The sequence below is a fragment of the Cotesia typhae genome, unplaced genomic scaffold, assembly GCF_013202065.1.
Source record: "Cotesia typhae breed Kobodo isofemale line unplaced genomic scaffold, CoteBio_Ctyphae contig_4, whole genome shotgun sequence".
Taxonomy (NCBI): Eukaryota; Metazoa; Arthropoda; class Insecta; order Hymenoptera; family Braconidae; genus Cotesia; species Cotesia typhae.
In genome coordinates, this window is record NW_027423748.1 from 3,697,923 (window position 1) to 3,724,833 (window position 26,911).

General features: G+C 30.5%; 1 protein-coding gene across 9 annotated transcripts in view; it reads left to right on the top strand.

The window, feature by feature from the left end:
* Positions 1–24,278, top strand: part of LOC141527017 (lachesin) — a 294,984-nt gene extending 270,706 nt beyond the window's left edge. For 5 of the 9 annotated variants that reach the window (XM_074242235.1, XM_074242234.1, XM_074242240.1 and 2 more), the window contains one exon: positions 23,128–24,278. In XM_074242235.1, the coding sequence (XP_074098336.1) occupies positions 23,128–23,237 (110 nt within the window). In that variant the 3' untranslated portion in view covers positions 23,238–24,278. Of the gene's footprint in view, positions 1–9,493; positions 9,715–14,314; positions 14,818–23,127 lie in introns of those variants that run through there. The other 4 variants (XM_074242237.1, XM_074242241.1, XR_012479120.1 and 1 more) reach the window with 3 other exon arrangements.
* Positions 24,279–26,911: the final 2,633 nt, after the last annotated feature.

The following is a 26,911-nucleotide window of genomic DNA, read 5'->3' on the forward strand; positions in this document are numbered from 1 at the left end:
TTGTCCGTAAAGCTTCTACCCGGCAGTGTAAGTAGCAGTAGCAGTACTACAACTACGGCTCCGTCAGAGGTAGCGGTAGAAGTAGTAGTAGTAGTAGTAGTAGTAGTAGTAGTAGTAGTAGTTTCTCCAGTGCTTTCTCTCAGAATATATTATCCAATAAAATAGTGATAGGATGGCTCTGAAAAGTCGTATGGACGTTCTAAAATAAAACGAGCGAAAATAGAAAAAAAAAAGAATTTTAACAAAAAGCTACCGGTGAGGGAGTAGTGTATTCTTTTGTGAGTGTATGTCTACCTAGGAAAAGCGATACGTGCTCTAACGTACTTTAGTCATACTTTATTCATGTTCGTCTACAGACAAAAAAAAAAAAAATATATATATATATATATATATATATTAGGGTGTGCCAAAATGTAACTTCCTTGATGGACCTTTTAAAATTGGAATTTTCAGTTCCGCTTTCGAAATCAGCTGTGTTTAGGCCTTTCCTAAGATATTTTGGGGTAAGACGATATATTTTATTTTCATAGAAATTTTTTAGCAGGAGGTTTAATTGGGCACTTCCGGCGAAAATTTGAATTTTTAGCGGAAGTGCCCTAACTAAGCTCCAGTTAAAAATTCTATGAAAATCAAATTTATCGTCTTACCCCAAAATATCTTAGGAAAGGCCTAAACACAGCTGATTTCAAAAGCGGAACTGAAAATTCCAATTTTAAAAGGTCCATCAAGAAAGTTACATTTTGGCACACCCTTATATATATATATATATATATATATATATATATATATATATATATATATATATATATATATATATATATTGAGACACTACAAATTGTCCAGTTCTTATCAGCCTTCAATTAGCCGCCCGAAAACCTTCGTTACCGACACTGGGTTAATTTTAATTGATTTTTCCTGACGATAGGAGGCCCGGGAAATAGTGGGGATGAACGCCCACGACGCGTCCAGTCCGAAAATTATAGATCAGACTTCGATCCAACCCCCAACTAGCTACACGCTACCAAATCATCCTATCAATCTATTACATTCATACATCCTATTTTATAATTCTATTGTATTAATACTAAGTTTATATTGTTTAATCATATCATTTATTCATTATTGTTGATAAAATAGATGATAATAAAGTTATAATTTATCGTCACCGAATACACGTGTTTAATTGGTAAAATTAAGTTGTGTGTAAATAAGTTAATAAGTTGTTCATCGTACATCAATCATAATCACCTTGAGGCCTTTGAAGGACGGAAACCTTCAGAGATTTATTGTTCAAGGATTGCTGTGACAATCATCCCAAATATTCTAATCATCGCTGCGTATTGTAAGTAAAGAAAGAATTATTACTGGCAACACGTGAGACTTCGTATCTTCCTAATCAATTTCTACACTCTCTATTTACTAAAAACACGATTTACGTTGTCTGTAAGGAAGCGGATTTCCGAGAGCTGGTGGTCCAAAATTAATATTTATTTATTTATTTATTTATTTATTTAATTTGAATGCCAAGGCAATAGCCGAATGACAAAAATACAAAAATATAAGAATATAAAGTACATGTAAGAATACAAACATATCTGAATAAATATTACAACAGTATTTAGATTTCGCTAACAGGATAATGAAAAATGATGAGAAATGAAAACAGTCAAAAAAAAAAAGAGAAAATTTAAGAAAAAATTTAGGAAATATCATCAAATAAGCAGAAAAATTTTCTGAAATTCCAGTTTAGCTGAAGAGTAGGCAAGAAGTTTGAAAATCGTTTACAGACTAGGTTTCGATTTAAATCTAAAGCTAAAGCACTCCAAATTTTAACGATTTGAATCATCTCCGATGAAGCCGGGAATCAAGTTCTCCTTAAGCTCAAGATCATGGAAGAATTTATATGCTTTTGTCTTGAAAGTGTCTATGCTAAGTGCATTGATGACGTCAGGTGGCAATTCTCTCCAGAGGCGTATCGATGAGACCAAGAATGAATGTTCGTAGGAGGTAGTTGAGAAATTAGGAATTTTAAAAGTGATATTGTTCTGTCTGGCAGCCACTCTCTCGGAACGTCTAATATCTGGTGACTCTTCGACAAACATGCTTCTGAGGAATTTAGGTTCACCAGAGTTAAAAAGTTTGTACAGAAAACAAGCCAAGAAGTAGTAACGCTTCGATTTGACTGTGAGCCACTGTAACGAGCGTCTGTGAGGTGTTATATGCTCATCACGTTTCAGGTTGAAAATAAATCTTATGCCGTTATTTATCAAGCGTTGTAACTTGTAATCTAACCTTTTGGATGTATCGATCAAGACCAAAGAGCAGTAGTCAATAATTGGAATAACCATTGCAGCGACCAGCAATTTCCGGGTTGAGGTAGATAATATATTCTTCCTATATTTTAGGTTATTTAGAGTACCATAGACCTTTCGAGAGATTTGTGAAACATGAAGATCCCAGGAAAGATCTGCTGATAAATAAACACCCAAATGTTTAGTTGAACTAACATATGGGATAACGTTTCCATCTACAATTATTTCAGGAAGATCACAACCCTTAAGTAGCTTCAATTTCCTACTACGTCCTAGAATCATCACTTTAGTTTTCCCAAGGTTGAGTTCTAGACCCACTTCCTTTGCCCAATCGGCCACTGCTTGAGCATCAGTATTGATTTTATGTGCTGCATCGTTTAGTTGGGAAAAATCAAAATGATAGTATGCAGATTTGTCGTCAGCAAAGAGGCCATATTGACAAAATTTCAGCCGTTTCGTCACTCCATTAATCATGATGAGGAAGAGAATGGGGCCCAAAATAGATCCTTGAGGAACACCTGAAGTAGTATTTATGACATCAGATATAGAACAATCATAGTTTAGAACTGCTTGTGATCGGCCAGTAAGATACGATAGGAACCAAAGAATAACCTCAGTCGAGAAACCTATTTGATACATTGTCACAAATAGCACTTCTGGTTTAACATAGTCAAAAGCTTTTGAGAAATCAAATAAAATGAAGTAGGTTAATTCGTCTCTGTCAATAGCTTTGCGAACATCATCAGTCAAGCGGAGCAGGGCTGCTTGAGTACTATGATGCTTCCGAAAACCAGATTGATGTTCATCAATGATATTATTCGATTCAAGATAATTCGTAAGCTGATTTGCCAATATACGTTCAAATACTTTGGCAAGATGGGATACATTGGCTATAGGTCTAGTGTCTGACATAGACTTTGGTGCACTTATTTTATTTAGAGGAACAATATAGACCAGCTTCCAGGCATCAGGAAAGACGCACGTGTCAATAGACCTATTGTAGATGTTCATGAGAAAAATCGAGATCTGTGGTAGATGATCTTTCAGCCATTTGAGATCCAATCCATCAGGGCTTTTGCCTTTGGACTTCTGAACAGTAATTTGTAAATTCTTTGTGACATCTACAATATCAATTTTGGACCAATTAAATATGCTATTTACTTTTCTCTCGGTAACTGATGATAAGTCCATTACGAACTCACGAGAACAGGAAGGATGTTTCTTTAAGATATTGGCATAGAAATTATTTAAAGAGTCAGCATTAAAGCTGTCCAAAGGTGAAGAGCTTTTAGATTTAACAATACCCAAACGCTTAAGGGTTGGCCATAAGTTTGTATTACTGCTGGTGACATCGAGAACTTGTTTGAAATAAGCATCTCGAGCAGAGGCCAGTTCGAATTTCAATTCCTTACGTTTTATCTTGTACTGAGCAAGAAGGATTCGATCTCCAGTTCGTCGTGCTTTTTTATATAGATTATCACGTTGCCTAAATTTGTGCCTTAACTCATTAGTTAACCACGGACTGCTTGGACGACTCAATTTCCTGACGACAAAAGGAGCAAAGCTATCTAAGACTGATGTAATTGCGTTGATGAAATGTCCAACTAAGCAGTTTGGATCCAAACCATCGAGGTTAGCATTAGCAAAATTCAAATTTCGATTTAAATCATTCGTAAGAGCTTCATGATCACAGTGTTTGAAATCTCTGAACTTGACTGTTTTATCATATTTTGGTGCCACTTCAAATTTATATTTGCAGCATAAATAATTATGACCACCTATGAAAGGCATTTGAGACTTAGAATAGCTTTCTAATTTATCACTACTATCAACATAATGACATCCAGCCACGAGTCAACTCCAGAAGAATGAAATGTAGATCCATATGGTATGCAATAAAGTCCCGAGTCTGCAATGAAAGATTTGAGGTGATTTGATGAACGATCAGTTTTCATAAGATTGCAATTCAAGTCACCCATGATGATAATATTTTTATATGATGGATAAAATTTGGCAAAATGTGTAATGAAGCTATCTAATAATAAACCCTGTGGTCTTCTGTAAATAGCTGAAAGAAGTATGCGACATCCAGATGATGATAGAACATCAATTAACATGTATTCAGGATGATTGATGTCATCAGTTTCAGATGATAATAATAATTTCGATTTTAGAGAATTATGTATTAGGCATGCAACGCCTCCACCTCTGATGTAATGCCCATTTAAGTTTATCAATCCACGGTCACGACGCAAAATTACATAATCCTTTAGAGCAATATGACTATCAGGAGTAAGCCAGGTTTCAACAACTGTAATTATGTGTGGCTTTAGCTCGGTAACTAGAGCTTCAAATTGGGCTGTATGGGCAGAGAAACTATTTATATTTAAGCTCAGAATATTTATTGATGACATAGTGACATTACTTTGACATGGTAATTGCTATTCAAATTTGTCTAAATCTGCTTCAGAGCAAATTAAAAACTTAGATGAATCATCGTCCTTTTTGCAAAAATTTTTCCCTTATATACCCAAACATATTTGTACTTGCATTCCTTGGCTTTTGCTTTTGCAGTTTGTAATAGTCGATAAACATGACCATCAAGAAATTCATTGATATAGATTTGTTTCCCTGAAGCAGCATTGCAACTAGACTCGAAAATGTTTTCAATTTCAAGCTTCGGTGAGCGACGTTTTCTGTTAATAATATGCTGACAAATATCCGATGACTTTAAATGCAAAACGAATGAACGCGAGGTTTGCTTTTGATTAGAGACACCTTGTTTCTTTTTGGTATTAAACTCACGAATGTTCAAAATGTCTGAGGTAAGATTTGCGACTCCATGTTTATCAAAGACTTGATGAACTATCTGCTCTGGTGACTTCTCGACAACAATACTATCAGGAACACCAGATAACAATAACTCCGAAGATATATGCTGATTTACTATCTGGTTGTGAGATGAGACACCAGCCATGCTATCAACCTTAGCCTTTAATAAGCCAATAGACACTGAATTTTCATTGCATTTAATCGAATTAGCCCTTAATTTATTATTTATCTCACTTATATCTTGTTGTGTTGATACCTGGATTTTGGATATGTCAGCAAGTGATTTATTGGCAATATCGAGATTATCGGATAAAGATTTAATTTTGTTGGTATTCAGCTCCATCTTAGCAGCTAAACTTTTGATTTCGCGACTGTGATTATCGAGACTGTTTGCGACATTTTGAATACTTGTACTATTTTTGAACGACATATCAAGGAGGAGATTCAATTTTTCATCTACACTGAAATTTGCCCAGTTCGATTTAGCTTCATCAGGTTTTTTGTCACTTAAATTTCCTTCCGTTGAACTTCCACCAGCTTCATTAGATAGATCAGACATCTTGGCAGAATTTGTTGCGGTTGGTGATAAGAATACAGAATCGTCACCTAAAATAACAGGCGGTGTTTTTGGCGATGAATTAGCAGATTTGTAGCTAGAGTGAGTAGAATGAAAAGAGTCCTTGTGCTTTAGGTTGGAAAGACTAGATGGTCTGAAGGAAAACTGATTCTGAGTGGTCAGTACAGAATAACCAGCAGACAGAGGAGCAGCAAACGATGTAGCACAACAATTTGCTGATTTTGACACCACTACTAATCTAGCACAGCTAGGGTGATACGGTTGCTTGCAGGTTTTGCACTTAATAAACTTGGCAACTGGTTTTTTACATCTAAAACAATCCATAACAAATAAGCAATATCACCCTAACGGAGAATAAATATTCCATATCTTTTCCATAAACGTCAAGCGATACAAATGTAAACAAAAGTATGTTTTCACAAGAGGCGACACCTGTTGATTTATGCTGTAGACTGTTGGCTAAAAATGACGATGAGGTAGCAGTTTCAATTTGTGTCACTTTGCTGAAGTCACTCAACACAATGGACTGGATAGCCGTCCCGAAGTATAACCTTCAAATGCATACAGCGTAGATTAAAAAATTTTATATGATCGCTTTTGTAAGATGAATTCCAGAAATTTTTTGCAATCCTGGAAGATTGCAAAATGCGCTTGCAAATATAACTGGAACAAAAAACGCCCGAGGGCAGATAAAAGCAGAGATGTGTTCCGAATCGGAGCGGCAAAATTAGACGTGTATGTAGTACTTACGTGACTTTAGCTGATTTAGAGGTTCAACCGATTAAAATTCTTACCCGCGAGGTTTTAGTGGGTTGATAAATGAATTTATCATTAAAAAGAAAAATTTATGTCTCAATATATATATATATATATATATATATATATATATATATATATATATATATATATATATATATATATATAAAAAGGAAATGAAAATAAATAAAAAGGTAAGGCTCAGACCGGACTCACTTTTCACTATCACTGTTACTTTAATACTGCTATTCGTTGTCCAATGAGTTGAGGTTTTTTGTGGAAAAATGAATAAAAATAATAATGATGATTATCATAACCATGAGGATAAGATATTTTTGCATCTTTATTTTTTAATAAAATAGATATTGCGGTAGAAGAATTTCTTATTCATAAGCAGATAAAAATCTATTAGCTGAGAGGCGAAATTCACCAGGGAAATTTATAGGAGAATGCGTACCAGATTCTTGATCGAAGAAAAGTTGTATTATAAAAGTTTTAAACATGATATCATGTCTTGGTTACTGTTCAAACTAAAACAAGTATATTATTAATAATAATAATAATATTACATTATAATTATTATTTTTAAACTATAAATCAATTTGATTTTCTAATCATAATGTTGTCAAACAAGCTTGAGGCAAGTTTCTACTCCACTTGCTGGAAAAAGAGATATTTTTTTTAATTTTTTTAGATACAATGCTTTAATTACAATGCTTTGATTAATAAATGAATCCGCGCTGACATAAAATTAAAAAAAAAGACCATTTAAGACAAAAAAATTTTTAATAAAGAAATGTTGGGTAAAAATACTTTTTTCAGTTTTTTGCAAAAAAAAAAAAAAATTAAAAAATACAAATTTTTTAATAATTTAGCTCAATCGAATATTCTAATGCGTACTTTGTGAGCGCAATTTTACTTAAAAATATCAATAATTTATTGTAAGATTATTCATCTTTTCAAGTGGTATTTTATTCATTTAAGCCCCATTCAACGGATGAATACATTTTTAAAGAACATCATTCATTAAATTATTTTAGTAATGTATGAGAAAAATTAACCACAATTAAAAATTCGAATTTAGGAATATTAAGAATTGAAATTCAGGTTAACATTCATTATTACTTGCACTCAAATGCAAAAGGTATAAAAAATATATTAATGTAAATTCTACCCAATGAATTTAATAATTATGACGAAAGTAGGAATAATAATTGTTAATATTCCATTCAAACATAAATTTAATTTATGAATGATTAATTATAAAAACCATTCACCGAGAGAACAAAATGTTAATATTCAAACAAAAAAAGAGAATTTATCTAAAAACTCTACTTACTAAAATTGAAAAAAAAAATATCTATGTAATTTTTTCTAATTATTAAAATTAATTTTTTGTATCAAACTGAGGAAAAAGGAAATATTAATTTTTTTTTTATTTTTAAATATAAATTTTGTAACTGAAAGAAAAAAAATTTTTTTTATTTAAAAAAAAAATTTAGAAATTTTTTAGTGGAGTTTTTTTTAATTAATAACATGAAAAAAATTCTCGTCGTGAATTTCAGTTTGGAGAAATCAAATTAAGGAAAAATCATCCACTCTGGAAACTACCCCTAATTTTTTATCGACTACCAAAGTTACAACAGCTATCAATTAAAATCCATCTTCAAAATTTTTCGCCCTTTAATTCGGTTATAATATTAATAGGGCTTTACATTAATATAAATAAGATATTTGAAGAAAATATACCCTGTCTCAGCGACCCGAATGTTATTTTTTTATTTATTTAAAAAACCCGGGGGAGTTCAGCTTTCTAATTATTATTTTCGTAATCTACGAATTTTTTTGCATAAAATGGAACAATAAAATTCCACTAACAAATTAGTCCCCACAACAGTTAAGAGTAAAGTCAGTGGACTATTGAGTCAAGATGAAAAATTCTTAAATCAAGAAAATTTGACTTAATTTCGTAACTTAAGAATTCTCTTTTGAAATCAAAACAATGAAGCTCTTCAAAATAATTTTCTTGATAGATGTAAATTTTTTTTCCGTGTATTAAATTGTTCAAAGAGGTTGTTTAACCTTGGAATCTTTCGCATAATTACCCAAATAATCATACTAATAATTAACAAATTGCTATATGACTTTTAAAGTTCAAAAGACTAGAACATAAAGCATCTCAGTAAATTTTGTAAATGTTTCGATAATTATACATATAATCATAACGCTCAAGGCACCTCGTCCATACACTAAATTACGTACATTACTCGTAACCTTTATACCTTAACTCCTAACACAATAACAACTACTACAACTTCTCATATGTTAAGGCATCTCCTTGGTAGCTGAAATATGTATGCTCATCCCGTCGTACGTTTAGTAGGAAATTACGAAGGAACAACACGCTCGCGCATTCACTCTCCTAACCAGGTAGTCTGCATGTACCCTTTATTCTGCAGTCTATACGTTAGATACTGATGTTAATATTAACTCGAACCCACGGTGCTCTTACCTCTTACCTCCACCTCTTACAGCCCACTCTGCAACATATACTGCTGCACATTACGATCCCTTTCTGTATTCCTTAGCTATCTACGGTTATAACTATCTCTAACCTCCTTCTCATGCTTTGGATATCACCCAAAGCGTGTCTGCAAATCCAACTTCCAGACCACGTACTCTAAACGACGTGTCTATATCAAGCTTGACACCTGTGAGCTCATCAATCCAATTCAGGCTATCATCCCCAATCACCTGTAGTTTATTCACCTTTCTTTGTCCTGGAAGTGACTACTATCATCGGAATCACATCGTAAATAATCACCAAAAAAGGTAAATAGAAAAGGGACAAAGGTGTCAAGTTAACTCACGCGAAACGGTATCTGATCAATTTAACAAGGCGAGTTGCTAGAGACAATGAATTTGCTTTTACATGGGGGTCGAAAGTCGTGATACGAGTTGATTGAATCTTTCGATATTGCTATCATGTTATGAGTTTTTTTTTTTTTTTTTTCAGACCGTTTTCATGACGGTAATGACGACCGAGGAATAAAGACAGAGAGGTCTTAATTTAGGACGTAGAGACAGAAATTGATGGATTTTGTGTTACATTACTGACTGAATTGGGATAAATTCAAATATTGTATCAGCTTTTTTCGAAAATTCTGCTACGTGTCAACAAAAAAGCCATCAAAAAAATTACAGTTTCTGTTGTAATAAAAGAAAGTTCAAGCAAAAAATAACATTTTTATGAAATAAAATCCTAAGTACTGATTTTTACAGTTTTTAAATTAATTTCTTAGAGTTTAGAAAAATTTAATTTAAAAAACGTAATTTTACCAATTTTTTGCTAGTGGCAAATAGTTACTATAAATTTTACTTTGTACTGCAATTTATGAGCTGTTTTTAAAAATTTTTTTTTATTTTTATGTATATTTGATAGAATATTTTTATTTGTGAGGCAGTTAAAAAACGTAATTCATGAAATTTAAAGATTTTTTTTCATCTATAAAATTCTATACCAAAACTATTGTTATAAAAAATCTATTCTGCGCATATTGACATAAAAATCAACATCTTAAGACAAAAAAAATGTAACCAAAAAAGTTGAAAAAATTTGTCTTGAATCAAGTAGAAAAGTTTTCAAACTAGATTCAGAAAAAATGAAAAAATTATTTTGAAGTATAACGCAAGTTCAAAAGCGATTATTTTTTTTATTCATCTTTTTGTTTTTCTTTTTTTTCTGAATTTTTTTATCAAAGTTAAAAAAATATGAAAATGCGCCCCATCAAATTTTAAGTATTCTTACCATTAAAATCAACTACTGAGCAGAAATTTGAATAAATTCAACAAAACGACATTTTTTCCGATTTATTATTTTTTAGCTAAGATTTAGCCTTATATCCACCAAATAAAAAAATAATGTGTAACGCCGTGTAGATTAGTTGATATTTCTAAAAATACATGTGATATTTAAGCATAGATATATACTTAAATGGTAAAGTTTGGATGGTGCAGATCGAAAAGAGCTAAACCGGATAATCTAGCGAGTGTGCTCGCTAAAGCTCTTTTCTGTAGGATAGGAATATAGGCGTTGCCGAACTTTTATTTATTCACGCGTTCTACTCAACCGACAAGCTCGGCTCACGAATCACACACACACACACACACACACACACACACACACACACACACACACACACACACACACACATACACACACCTCTTTTTTTCTCTAGAAGAAAAAGAAATAACAGTATAGTGTGGTTAAGGAGACTGAGTTAGGTGGCTTGCATCGTTGTAAGTCGCGTTGGTCTGCACACTTACTTGGTTCCCTTTTCACCCGACTCGAGCTCGAACTCAGCCACTTACCTTACTGGCTCTGCTCTTTTTTTTTACGCTCAATAGGTAACCGTTGCTTGTAATAGACCGTGTAGAGCAGACTAACAACATGACTGAATACAAAACATTGTTCTTTGAGGTGAAAATTCAACTAAAATCGACTAGTGTATTTGAACTTTGCGATTGCTATTCCCGCCGGCAAAACATATTACTTTTTTTACATGAAAAATGATTGACATATTTATGCTATGAAACATTATTTCACTTCTTTTTATTATTTCTTTCCATTTCAGTTATACTCCCTTAAACTTTATTGCGATTAATAAAAAAAATATATGATGAATGTTCCCTTAAACTTTATTGCGATTAATAAAAAAAATATATGATGAATGTTCTTTCATCGCATCCTAACAATATTTTTTAAAATTACTTTTACCAAGGGAATTTTTTTATTATTAAATTTACAATTTAATAAATTTGTTATCTACTAAAGAGCAATAAATATTTTATGAAGAGTTGTCTTATAAATTTATTTTGTATCAAAAATTAATAAATAAATAAAAATTCGTGAAATAAATTTGTTAGAGATATCTGTGATATTAAAAAAAATTGGTTGATCCTTCAGTTAAGTCGTAGAGCGATTAATTATTTGTAATGGAAATTTTTTATCGTAATATAAGAGATTAACTTGAAGAACGATCAAGAATTAAAACTTAGATTACTTAATAATTAATAACATAATTTATGAAACAATGAAGATTTTTCTTTCTTCATAAAAGTTTGCGTTTTGTAAAATTAGATTTTAATATTATAAGAGATATATCATGAGAATATTAAATTAACGAATAGTTAAAAAAAAAAAATTATTACTTTTTTTCGATAAAATGAACCGAGGAAAAAAATTAGTTTAAAAGCTTTTTAAAATTTTATAAAATCATGCAAAATTTTCAAGTTTTAATGATTGAATAAAATTTTTTTTTTCAATATTGCAAATTATAAATTCTATTCAATTAAAATTTTATAAATTTTTTAAACAAAAAAAATTTTCATAAATCAAGGATTTTTCTTCTAAGTCAGCTTCATTTTATTCCAACTTATTAATTTAATACTCAACAAATGTGAAAATATAAATTCCTTTAATTCTATCACAAATTGGAATAATTCAATATCAAATAGATTATAGTAATTAAAAATCAATAAATACATTAATAATAATTCACTCTGTACTAAAAAATAAAAATCATTCGAATCGATAATTATTAATTTCGAGGATAGTATCTGTGTTGCATTTCTATTGCATGAACTAATTGTATTAATAACGATATTAATCAGTATAAATATTTAATCGTCGCGCAACGCGCCTAAAGAGCAGTATGATATATTACAAGTTAATGCAATATTCATAAATATATATGGTTTTTGCCTACTAAATATTTCTTGTTAAATTTAATATTGATCTCTATTTAAAGTAACTTGTGTGTAAATCCCATTATTTTCTATAAGCTCGTTAACCATAACCCATCGAGTAGCTTGTTACAAGTCTGTCTGGCCCAGACGGAAACTTTTACTATTAACAACTGACCAGTTCCGTGTAACTATAACCCAACACCCAACACATACATGTATAACCGCTTATATTACGATATATAGCGGTGTTGTGTGTACGTAACTACTTGGTATTTCGTACTATTATACAGGAAGTAGAGTTGAGATATAGAATAGTACTCAGGCTGCAGTAACACGGTTGTAGGTACTATTATAAACCCTTTCCACTTGGAGCTACCGACTCTCATCTAGCAGTCTCACCGACCATATTTACTAATTATTTCCAAACATTGCAGCCGTATCTACTTGTTAGTACTAACTCTTTTTTTACTACTGGAGTATCAATATATACTTTTCTTTATTTAATTAAATTATTTTTTTATTTACTCTCTTTAATTAATTAAATTTTTACACGCTCCAAGAGATTTTTCTTTTTTTATAAAATAATTTGGGTTAAAAATTTATTTTATATGTGGAAATTTAATATTCATTAAAATGTACATGTCGACCTCGCGTGATTCTTATTTTTGGCCGTTAAACAAAAAAAAATAGATCAAAATTTTAATATTTATTTAATTTAATTGTAATTTCCTGGTCCTGGTGTATGTTGGAGAAAAATTTTCCATTAAAATGGATGAATCCTTTATCAGGAGGTTAATAAACTGCAAATTATGATTTAGTATAAGGGTTAGTTGAGAAATATTTATAATTGGAAGGAAACTACATCCATGTATTCAACATTTTTAAGAACATTTTCCTTTTGAATATTAACAAAAAATGATTCAGTTCATCATTTTAGAGACCAAATTTTTTCCATTAAAATCTAACTTTAACAATAGTATATTAACCATAGTTCTTATAAATTTCACAAAAATTTACATCAAACTTTCATTTATTTTATAAAGTTATTTTGACTCAAAATTTTAATAATAAATTATTGAATTTTCTACGTTTAAATACTCTACCTCCATGACTGAAACAAATTTCCCAGGCAAAAAAAAAAATAAAAATTATTTATCGGAAACATTTCAAAGATTTATCGGTCATCCTTTTTTTCCAATCACTTGACTCGACAGAAAAAGCACCCGTAATTTTTGATTAATGTATGTAAATCATACGTGATAAAATCCATTATTCCCAAGTAAAAAACTTTTAATTTTTTGCTCCATAAATTACGTGATTGCTCTTTAAATACACATTGATTAAACAGTTTATTCTGCGTTACATGTACAATAAAAAAAAAAAAAAAAAAAAAAAAAATGAAAAACAAAAAATTAAAAGCATTTGAATAAAGTATGCAATGATCTTCGCCGAACAGTACACCATCCTTTAACTTAAAGTTAGCTCTCTGAACGATAAGCCGAAGGTCCACCCTACGTTAGCTCGGATAAGATAAACCCGATAGCTTGAATAGTGGGAGCTAGATCTAGAAAACTAACTATATCTTCTGATAGATAGAGGGAGCCAAAGTAAAGGGATAGAAGATAGCTTGGAGGAAATATACCAGCACGTATCCGATGTAGCTGAAGGATATGTAACTCTATAACTGTATACATCCTTACCCTTTTTTCTTAAAGAAAACTTTTAACCTGGCCTCCAATCTTCTTTTCTGCATCCTGGCTTCTGGCAATACCTGCCTCAACTTTCTTTTCTCTTCTCCCAACTTCTTTAAACTTTTTATGCCATTTCATTTTTTTTATTTCTCTCTTTTTCTTTATTTTCTCAAATCTACTTTTTTCTCCATACACCGGCAATGGACCGGCTTTGGCTACTTGACCTGTCATTCCTTTACCAATCTCTTTTCGTGCTTTCAAGCTTTGACCTCAAATCCTGTCATCGCGAGTGCGTGACGAGCTCTCTGGAAATTCAAAATTACCCCGGGCTCTATTGTGTTTTTTCATTTCACTTTAAATATTAAGAGCCGAATTTTTTATGATTATAATTGTTTTAGCAAATAAATTTACGACGAAACTGCAGATAATGGCGTGGAGCTAAATAAATATGAGGCGTTGTGAAAAAGTAATTGAAAAAAAGTAATGTAAAATAGGAGGTCATAATGAGGAAAATGTTTTTAAAATTATCAAGAAATAATGTTGTATCTTGAATTTATAAAATTAACGGTGTCTTTTTCATTGTGAGTAAAAAAATACTAGGTGAAAAGGTTAGTAAATGTATAAGCACTTTCGCCAAATGGCTAGTGCTTCGTTGCGTATGCAATTACCTTGAGTTTTAAAATTAAAATTCTTCCTTTCTTGATTCTATGTTCGCCAACCATACTACTGAACAACAGTTGAACAAATTACATACTACATTATATTGTATTAAATTAAAATAGATATATTATAATCATGATAAATGGACAAACTCGTGAATTAACATGTATGTATAAGTGGATTATATTTTTAGTGAGACTGAAATAAAAATAAAAAACTTGTAAGATTGCTCAACAGTTTGTTTTGTCCGTAATTTTAATTTATTTTTTAGATTTCGTTTTTATCGTCAATCAATTTTCATGAGAAGAAAAATTAATTTTTTACTGAATATTTACATTTGTTTTGTAGTCTTTGTGGATGTATTTAAAATTATACAAATTCATAAACTCACCAAAATTTTATTTATAAACTTCAAGAAGTTTTTTTTTGTAATCACAAACATTTTTAGTTTAATAAAAATTGAACAATGTAAAAAAAAAATTTTTTCAAATTATTTTTTCGATTTCTTATAAATTACAAAAATCTAAGTTAACTTTTTGATTTTAGAAAATTTTTTAAGAATAAAAAATTAAAAATAAAATTTGGAAAAAAAATTTTTATTTGAATCAAAAAGTTTACTGAAACAATAACATTTTATTGTAATATTTATTCAATCAATAGTAATACTTATTCTACTAATTGTAAAATTTATTGATAGTTAAAAAATCTAGAAATTTCAAGTATCATTAGTCATAAAAGAAAATAACCTTTGGTACAAAGTCCAACAATAGTAAAGATGAAACTAACGTCACAGAAATATTAATCAGTTACTAAAGTTACAATAGTTTAATTAATTTTGTTTCATTGTGATTAAGTAAACTTGTTATTCCCCTTTAATAGATGAAATAATATTTACGTTGGCGTACAATTGATTTGTCGAGTAGTTGAAGAAAGTTCTAGAAGTGAAGACAAAACATCAATAAACAGCATGAAATATATTTATTCAATGGAAAGTAACAAGGTTTTCAATTTAGAATAATAGATCGTTTTATTAGACATATTTGACATACCTCGACGACTCTACGTTGAATTCAATGGAGCGCTGTCCAAACTCTAGAGTAAAGCAATTCATCGTGGCTGTCCAGTGATCACGTGGTATTCTAACTTGTAGAAAACTGTCCTAGATCACACATACAGAGACATCGACATTAAGTACCGTAGGAAAATACGAGAGATACTTGAGATACCAAGTATCTTCAACGTATATTATGGTTCCAGTCAAGAAACTCTCTCAAGTATCCAAAGTCTAATCTTCACTTTCAAATTCTCTGTATACCGAGTAGAGATAAATTCTCTATTTTCTATTTAATGATTTATACACGTCACACTGTTTTTGCTTTTTTATTTTACGTATATTTATATTTATAAGTTCCCGAAAAGGCGGGCAATAACTTGTCGGCTCGGTACTCGCTTACTAGAGGGGAAGGACCGGGTTCGATTCCAGCGTGTACCAATTAATATTATTTTCACAATAAAAAAGTTTGAGAAATCCAAAAGTGAACCCTTCATAATCTCATTTTCCACAATAAAATTGATTAAAATAAAATAATGAAAAACAGAAAACTCTGCTATGGTTTAGTGGCACCATAAATCTAAAGTGAGGAAAAAAAATACAATAATAAAGTGTATGTATCCTAATATTACAATAGAGATGAAATATATGTGAAACCAATTTATTCGTGATGTGATTGGTTGAATACATCATAAGCATAAAAGTATGTGTAAACTTTATATTCAGTCGCGCGCAAATTAAATTCTAGTAAATATACAAATACACAGTCGTATCTTAGTTTTTCATAAATAATAATTAAATGACACTGAATTGAACGCTCATATTAATTGAGAAAGTCTGCAGTGTATTACTTTAGATGAAAAAAAAAAAAAAATTATTCCAGTACGATAATTTTTTCGACCAATTTTCTTGCCACATACACGGATCCAAAAACACAGACACACGAACGGCTAGGAAAGATTATTTTTAATATTATTATTCACCTTATATTATCCTATAAGTGCGATTTGAGTGAAAAAAATCAATTTCAGTTTAGGAAAAACTGCTTTTTTTTGACATGTCGAGAGTGAAACACCACCTCAACGCTTCGCTTCTGAGATGTGCAATTGAAACGTCACAAAAAATTATTCTTTTATTCTCATAGTTTAATATGTATATATATATATATATATATATATATATATATATATATATATATATATATGACCAGATCAGACCATGAATGGTCACAACAAAAATTTTTTTACGGGTTGTATTTTTATTTCTTAAAAGTTGTGCGCAAAGAACGAAACTTGTTAGAATAAAATGGTCAAAAATTAAAAACAAGATCCCAGGATCAATTTCCGTAGTCTAATGGCCGAGGAGAGTGGTTGAACAAAATGCATGAGAACGACGACGGGGATATTATATTAAAGCTTCCGACTTGTAGCTGTGCGGAAAGCTCTGAACTTTGCTCCACAGCACAGTAATACTTACCAGTGGCTGCTCATTTTCATTTTGCCTATTCTATCTGAACCCGACTAACACCCTCCATTCTATTTATACATACATTGTATATCTGTGTATCTACGCTAGTTACGTTTTAGCACAGTAAATTGCAATAAGGCAAGTACCACACCAGTTAATGTTTGGTACTTATACAACACAAAGACCTTTTGGCAAAAGTTCGCGCAGATGTGCGTATTCATGGGTAACCTTTCGTGCATCACGAGATAATATCGCTATTATTTATGGAAACTAGATAAAATGTTAATTAACGTTTGATATATTTCTAAGCAACGGTTCAACTGGAGGTTATCTGTGAAATTTTAAATCACTTGATTGAATTTCTCTTTATATTTGGAAGTTTAAACTGTAACATCTTAAATTTTGAAATATAAAATTATCGAAGTAACCGTAGTGAATGTCTGGTCCGGGGTTATGATGAGACCATTTTAATTTTTCCTATAATTTTTTTCCCGTATTGTGATGGTTGATTAAGTTGAAATATTGTTGACGTTCATCTCTTAATTTATTGTAGTTTTGTTTATCCTGAAAATTACCATTTTCTGTTAATATTCCATAGAAAATGTCTTTAAATAATGAATAATATCAAAACTTATGAACAGTTTCTTATCATTACAAATATTTCTTAACTAGGTCTTGTTACTGACGGGGTATCTTGTATATTCGCTGGGTGCGTGACCCCAGCGCCACCTAACGATACAACTTACGGTGGCTCTTTTAAGAAAATTTACATGCATTCGATGCCGAATAGTTATTTAAAAAATTAAATAAACTTGAAAAAAAATTTTTTTTCATGGAAAATGTGGCATATTACACAGAGTGTAGATTAAATTAAAAATTTTTTCTCGGGTCAGCTGAAAACAGTAAGGAAAATAAACACAATAACTAAAACAAGTCTCAAGTGAATTAGGTTAAACAGTGTTAAAATCTGTCAAGATGTTTATTGTTAAATTAATATTGAATGAAAAATCACACACAAAAAACAAATTTCTTGCGCCAAGAAAATTTTAAGCAAAACAAAAGTTATTTTGGAGCAAGAAAAAATTTTCTTGGCTCAAGAAATTTATCTTGTTTCAAGAGACTTCATTCAAGAAATTTTCAATCTTCCTTAAGATTTTCTTGAGCCAAGAAAATTTACACTCCAGTCAAGAATTTTTTTTTTCAGTGCAGTATTAATATTAAATATATAATAATCCGAAATTAGATAAAGAATAACGAATAGCTCTATTTAACATAATTATATGTTGACGAACGTATTAAAAAATTTTTTTTTTAATTTATTACCCATAATATTATTTTTTAACCAGAAACTTAAAGAAAGGATAAAAATTTAGTCCTGGCTGAACATGTGAGAAATGTTGAGCAGCAGCTATCCATTTTTTTCGCTGATTTAATTTCCAATTGGCAACCGGAAACTTATAAAATTTACAATTGCTATTTCTACTAGTATTTTTGCAATCAACTACACAACAACTTTGATGACCAATTTTATTTTATTCATTTAATTAAACTGATACACGTGTTATTTTCATAGCCTTTAGTAATAAAAAGCCACCCTTAGTTCTGTATTGTCCGCAGCGGGCGCTGACATCCGTTTTGTGTCTCCCACTATGCCTTACGCACCCAGCGAATAGTACCAACAAAAAGTTAGATAATAAATATTACAGCATTTCGATTTTCATTTTACTAAACGTAAAGAATTTTCCAAATAGAAGATATATCTGACTATTAGATATCAATATAAAATATACAATATGTAGCAACGACTATTATTCCAATGATGTAACAAACTGTTATACTACTTACTGCGCTGGCTAGTGAAAATCTCAATATAATATCTGACTACACCTCTTAATTTTACGTCTGTAGGGTTAGCATTGACACAATCCAAAATTATTAATCGATGTTAATAATGATTGCTTAGAATTTAATCCAGTAACAAAATTCTAATTATATAGTAAAAAATTTTGCGTCAATGCGTCAAAAAATTTTGTATTGAAAATTTTTATGTTAAATATTTAACACTTTTTTATGTTAATTTAACATAATAAATGTTAAATTTACACAAAGAAGTGTAAAATATTTAACACAAACATTTTTAACACTAAATTTTTTGACGCAATGACGTAAAATTTTTTACTGTGTAGAGCAACAAATTTAACACCACGAATAAATTTTGTTACTTAAATAATTATCAAGATACTGATTATCAACGGTGGATGCGTCAATGCCAACTTTATAGAAATTTGAATTATTACCGATTTCAAACTTTTATAATAAACAGATAAATATAGATCTATCAAAATAGCGCGGACTCGTCCGTCATACATTGACTCATTATTCAAACAACAAAATTATTTTATGATACTAAATTTGTTGTTTATTAGTTGTTCTGATTAGAATTTTGTTTCTTGTTTATATTCCGAGCAATCATTAATATCCTTTCAAAATGGATTTTGCTAGTGCTAGCTTGGCTATGCTGATAAATATTTCTAAACTCCCAGATCAATATCATTATCGTTGAGAAAAAATATTTAAAAACCTCCAAAACTAAAACTGTACATAAAGTTATATAACTAAAAAATAATTAAAAATATGAGCTAGCATATGTTGCATTTGGTATCGTGACTGCGCATATGCTACAATGGTTTCCATTTAATCCAGGAGAACATGCGGATGACACGCCGCTAAAATTTATTTCCACGTGTATATTTATGTAGATATGTTTTCTCAACTATACCCGCGTTCGCGGATTTTCTTTCTCAGTCTAACCGGCTCCCTTTCTCTCTATTTGTTCGCGGTTTAGTCGGGAACCACAAAAATAAAAATTCTCCGTTTAGTTATATTATAGATATAGTTACCTATATCTATACTTATATTCATACGTATACAACTCTACTCTCTCTCAACAAGGTACACGTGTCGTTAATCATCGCGGCAGCGTAGTAGAGATTTCACCAGTTGAGCAGCGAGCCGGTATAGTACGAAGAGCATCGGAGATATTTCCGGTAGGTTGACTGTAGAAGGGCTGATGTTACACTCAAGCTCACCCTTCTCAGCAAGAGGGTTAAAAAGGGAGAGAGGAAGGGAGGGAGAGATAAATATGATATGACAACTAAAATAGAGGAGTTGCAGCGGCAGTTTCGCAAGTCGGCGATGCTGATCTAATATGTCGTGGATTAATATCGGTAAAATGATGAGACTCAACCGTGAATTATTACAAAAATTGTCGCACACATATTATGCACGTGATGTGGAAGGTGGAAGCCACTCGTAAAAAATTTACAAAATCTATTCGAAATCAGCCAGCCGATTTAAGTGGTTACTTATTTTTACGTTTGCTTCACTTTTTAATCTTGAGCTCGTCATAAAATAAAACATAAAAAAGAAAATGTATCTTTATTTATATTTATACCTTGTGATATAAATATATAAATACGAATTTCTTTTCATCGTTTTTTTAAACTTCACGGCGGAATTATTTGACGAGTATCCCTCTCGGCTCTTTTACTCCTTTTACTTTCCTTAGCACTTGAAAGTATTCGCGATGATAGTATGACGTTGACAAGCAAGCTTGACTTAGCATCTCTCACGTCTACCGCTCTTTCTCTTCATTCACCTTCGTCTTTTTTCCCTTTCTCTCTCTCTTTCCTTCTCGTCCTTTGCACTTTAGCCAATTTACATTTTACCATAGTTGAATAATTTTCTGCTGGCAACGCGGAAGAAGATCGTTCCCGACCTCTTATCAACGCCTCACTTTCTATCATATATTATGCATGACATCTAGTTTTTATTTTATGTATATTATATCATTTATTAAAAATATTCTATCACTGGTTTTAATTAACAATCGGGATTTTTATTTTAAACTAGTTTTTTTTTTGTGGTGATTGAAATTTCAACTATCGGTTTCTTGCACTTGGTAAATTTATACAATGATGATAAAAAAAATGTATTGATGGAAGAAAATCATTTTGAAGAATTTTACTGTCTTGAATCGAACAAAAAATTTTTAAATGAAGGGATTTTCTTGATATAATTTCAATTTTTTTATTAATATACTATTTTTCTAACTGTAATTTTTTTTTATAATTGGCTTAAATTTTTATACTTGTAACTTTTGACCTCTTAAGGTAATAAATAACTTTAAATTCGTAATATAGATTGATAATACTATCTAACAGTAAAAAAACTTACAAAAATCTAACTAAATTTATGTTATATTTGATTTAAGTACCGGTTTGAAACAAATTTAAGAAAATTGGTTACATAAAACTATTTAAAAATATTTTTTTCGAGTGCACTCGTAACAATCATTATTGTTACAATTTGTAAGAACGACTTTTAAAATAAATAAAATAAATAAAATTCTGAAAAATAATTTTCTTGGATCAAAATATTTTCTCTTGTGTTACGTTCCCAAATTTTGGGTAATTAATTAAAATTTATTTAAATAATTTAAGTCCAGATTTTTACCTCATCAGGAAGTCGATAGACTCCAGGTGGGTCATGTCATTGATTTATCCACGAAGAACTTTTTATAATAAATTTTTAATTTATAAAATATTGTTTAATATTTACTTTTTAATTTACCTGCCTACAGGTAAATTATGGGTAGAGTGCCTGAACGCTGGCTAGCGCTCTAGGTAAAGGAACTAGGGTGGAACGCTGATAAGCGCTCTCAACCCTGGGTTGAGGTTTTAATAAATATCCATTGTAATTGATTAACAATTAACAAATATTTATTAGTAAGGAATTAGCAGGCTCAGCCTCGGACCAGCAGAGATTGCTCCTCTGCTAAGTCTTCGGACTGACTGTTCCAGAAGAAGTCTGAAGACAGAATGAATGTAATGATTTTTACAATGGGTTTTTATAATGATATTTTAGCAACGTTGCATCTCAGGTTACCCTATGTGAACATCAACGTAGTCCAAATCCCACAACGTAGACTGTTTAGTCTACTGGGCTGCGTTGACGTTCCAGAAATCTCTTATCTCGAGGTATTTCCGTTACGAAATACCTCGGATAATAATTAATTGATTAAAATAATAATTTAATAAATTAAAAATAAATTTAAAATTTCCGTGAACGTAACACTTGAATCAATTTTTTTAATCAACTAATTCTTTTTACTTAATATTAACAACTCCAGTTTTTAGATTTTAATTTTGAAAAAGTTTCCAATTTTTACTTTTAAAACATTCATTCCTCAGTATTGTTTTTTAGTCAGAAAATTTTCTAACTCAATTTTAATAAATTTGACCGAAAAACGAAAAAATTGTTTGCTTAAAAAATTAATTTGATATAAATAATTCACATATATAGATAGAATCATAAAATTATTTCATTAAAATTTCATTATAAAACTTTCTAGAAACGTCTAGAATTAGAAAATATTATTAAATAATAATTTTGTTTCAATTATAACTTTTTTTCTCAAATGCTCAGTTAATTTCTAAAAAAAACCAATTCATTTCCATCACAAAAATAGGACAAGCAACAACACAAAAAATATAAGATCAATTTTCAGTAATAATTAACAAGTTTATCGCCACTAATAGATGTTAATAAAGCAAAAAAATTAGTGTTGATAATTGAAGTAAAATGAACTATCTAATCTAATCCACACTAAAATAAGGAACATTAAAGACTACGCCCTTGACGATGCCATTAAGACTAGATACAGTATAAAAGCGATAGCCACGATCATCGACTCTAGGGGTTAAAACTACTCTCGTTTCAAGATGCTTCAGATATACTTCCCCGGCACTCATGGGACTCAGTGCACGTAACTTCCCTGCTCGCCAGAAAAACCCGACAGCCGATAATATCCTCGCTTTTTCACTTCGGGGTTTTATTTTCTTGCTGCTTCCCGATCCACCCATCGATTAACAAAAAATAAAACACACTACACAATATGAGATAAAAATAAGCCAGAATTATCTGTGATAGCAAAAAGACATAAAGTAACACACTGATGTATATTTGTTACAGGAAGTGCTTACATCATCCGATGGAGCGCACCCCAGCTGATGGTCGTAGCAGTCCAGTACATCCTGACCGGACCGTACATGCCGCCTTATGTGCCCCAAAATGTTAATTAAGCCTCATTAATCATCTGTCTAAGCCTCATCTCTGTCTACTCCGTAGCCTCTGTGATTCCAACTTAACTGAGTCCGCTTCTCTTCAACACAATTTTTATCTTAATCCGTTAACACGGAGAAATTTTACATGGTAACAAGTGGACTTACTCTTCCTCGACTCCTTCATCCGCTATTTTTTATACTTATTTTTATCAACTAATTATTACGTGGATCTAATCAGAGTTAAATTGTAATTATTAATTGTAAATTTAAAGCCGGTAAATATTCATCTCGTGTCACGTATTCGTAAATTTAAGCAACTCTACATACGAGAAATCCACCGACACACCCTTGATCTCGACTGACAGAATTTATTTCATGATCATGACATGTGACACTGAATCACTCACTACTTCCATTACTCTAGATATTTAATCAAGTTTAATATGTCCGACGATAAGTGGTTGAATTAAAGTCACGATGACGCTTTTTATAATCATTAATTATGGTTGTAAGGAATTAAATGTGCGACTGGTGAATCGAAAAATATGAAAAAGAAAAATCCTTTTTTTTGTGCTGTCAATCGGAGTTTAAAAAGACAGTTGAGGTTCCAATAAATTGTATACACATTGAACTGATTTGTGATTAAATTTTAAAAAATTATTTTTACTAAGTAAACTGGAAGAGAAAAATAACTTCAATAACGGTTGATAGTTAATTTTCAAACATGCTTTGTTCATGTATAAGATATAATTTAAAAAAAAAAAACGCTTCGCTCTTCGATAGATAATTAAATTATCTATAGAAGAGCGAAGCGCTTTTTTTGAAAATTTTCATTTATTTATGTATAAAATGATTTTTAAGATTCCATTTGTTGTATAAGTATGACAGAGATACTTTCGTTTGACCAATAGAGCGTGAGAGAGAAAAAAGTGTAAACCCTCCTTGTTAAGTAAAATATTCTGTTCAAAATTCCATTCTTGTTGAAAATAAGGCTCAAGTCTGTGTAAAATGAGTTCAAGTAAAAAATAAAAAATTCTTTTTAATATGTTAAATAAAGTTGTTTTTGAACCAATAATATAAAAGGAAAAGAAAATTATTGTGCATTTCTTATAACAATGGATATAATAAGATACTCTTAATCAGTTTTCAGAAAAGTAATTTTCTTAGATCAAAAATTTTCCTCTTCTCAAGATAATTTTTTTAATATAAAGTTAACTGTATCAAAAAAATCAGCAACTTTTGCAAAAATTACCCTTGAAATATTATTTAGGATATCCAAATAAAATTTTGTATAAATAACAACTGTTAATTTTAATATTAAGAAATACCTGTAAGTACTGCATTCCAAATTCTATTCAACTAACATATAAATGACATTTTAGTCAAATATTAGGAAGTACGAGTGCTAGGCGGGGTGGAGATAAGTATCGAATCGACTCTAGCGCGGTAAGGAGAGAGCAGTAACCATATGATTTTTCTCAATATCAACAGATTCGGTAGAATCTGGCGCCAAGTTCCGTTCTCAAGCCAGACTACCGAGTGTGTATATACCGTAAGCAGAATCGTTTTTTGAGGTTACAAGTTTTTTTTCAAATTTAATTTGATTTTTTTTTTATATGATATTTTATAATAGTAGTTCATGCTTTTTATTACGCGTATTACTTGATTATTATCAATTATCTTTATAATTTCTATTTAAAATTATTAAAAATAATCAGCACAAACTATAGCGACCCAGATTTTTAGATTTTAACTTTTTTCTTATGTAAAAAGCGGACGGCCAGAGACTAAATAATATAACGATGCACTTGGTGTGCGTTATTGTGTACTTCAATTTTTTTTTAAGTGTCCTAGTAGATACAATTTAGGAATTTCATAAAAAGTGAAATATTTCGTAACTACGCACACTAAATACGTTCCAAAATTGTTTCTTTTAATTTTTAAATTTACAAAAATTTTTTTTTAATTTTCGAAAATCATATACAACCATATCGGTTACTTGGATTTTTTAATTTTTTATTTTATATCTTTTTGTAAAGAAATAAAATTTTTTTTTCTTAATAGTCTTATGAACGTGGACTTGGCACGATTTTTTTACAGTGAAACTGTTTTTGTTCGGATATAGATATACATTTAACATTGGCTAATGGCGACATTTATTTTTCTTTTAATTAATACACTTCAATTAGTCGGGCAAGTGTAAATTTTTTTGAATTAAATTTATCACTAATATATTTACTTTCATCCATAAGTTTTTTAAAAATATTCACTGACAATTTTACGAGAAAAATACAGAAATGTATCAATGTTTGGAGGTTACCCCATAAGACCAATGTTAAATTGCTCAACTTTAAAGTTAATTACTTATTTCAATGATCGGGCAATCTCCTTCAAATTTTCAGAATTTGTTTAGATATATTTAAACTTCATATTAAAAAAAAAATCAAGTCTTTTATCAAAAGTTGCCTTGGTACTCATACTTCCTTAACAAATAGAAAATAGAAAAGTAGAAAATCGCAATAAGGTATCCATTAATATTAAAATTAAGAGCTACTAATTCAACAGGGTTATTCTTTTGATATCCTAAACATTATTTTTAGAATATTTTTTTCAACAAAATATAGTGTTTTTTTGAGACAGGTTTGTCAGAACTATTTTTAATATAATTTTTAAAAATGGAAATCTTTAGTCTACTTTGATGTGGCTATATTATTCATCGATTAACTTAATGGATTATAAATCCTCGAATTATTTATGGTATACACCTTAACGTTTAGATTAAATAAAACAATTGAGATTTTGAAAAAAAAAAAAAAAATAGAAATTTATAACAAACTAATCTTGATTTAAGTTACATTTATTAAGCTGAAGCTTAGTGAATTTGTTTTAATTCTACAAGCTAAAATCTGAACAAATCACTACTCAACTTGAAGTTAAAGCGGATAAGTCGAAGCCGAGACTATTAAGTTTTAAAAACTGACTGGAAGAGGATTTAAGTGCAAAAAGTCTAAACGCTAGCAAACACTGCATTGGAAGCTCAACTGGGTAGTTAAATTTCGATGGACAGCTTCAAAAGAATAAACAGTAAAATTTTTATCTTAATTTTGCTCAGCGTGCGTTTGAATGGTATATGTTGCGTATGATAAATGAGTTTATTGACTTTGTTTATTGGGCAATAAGAGACAAAATGAAGTGAGATTAAATGATGTACATTGTACTAATAACTTGACGTTTGGAGGTATCATTGCGTAATCTATGTAGCACTGGTATACTCGGATGGGGGATTATGTTAAGCGATGCGTGAGCGACCACAGTCCATGTTTAGCCAAGCGTAACAGAGATACTGCTCAGTGACGCTGTTATATATCGTGGCTAACGCCACCAACGACGACGAAAACGCGCATTTAAAGCGTATCGAGCTACACAACTATACTATATTAGTATGAATATAGACATACAATATACATGTATATATCGTACCCTACACTCATGACACGCATTACGATTAATAAGCATAAAATCGGGTAGCAGCTAAACTTCGCACGGTGGAACAACCACGGTATGTGAATTTCACTAATTTACCCGATGTGTTTATGCGATCACAAGCCATTTCAATTTTACTATGTCTGATATTTTTTATTGTCAGTGTATTATTATTATTATTATTATTATTATTATTACGATTTTTTTCA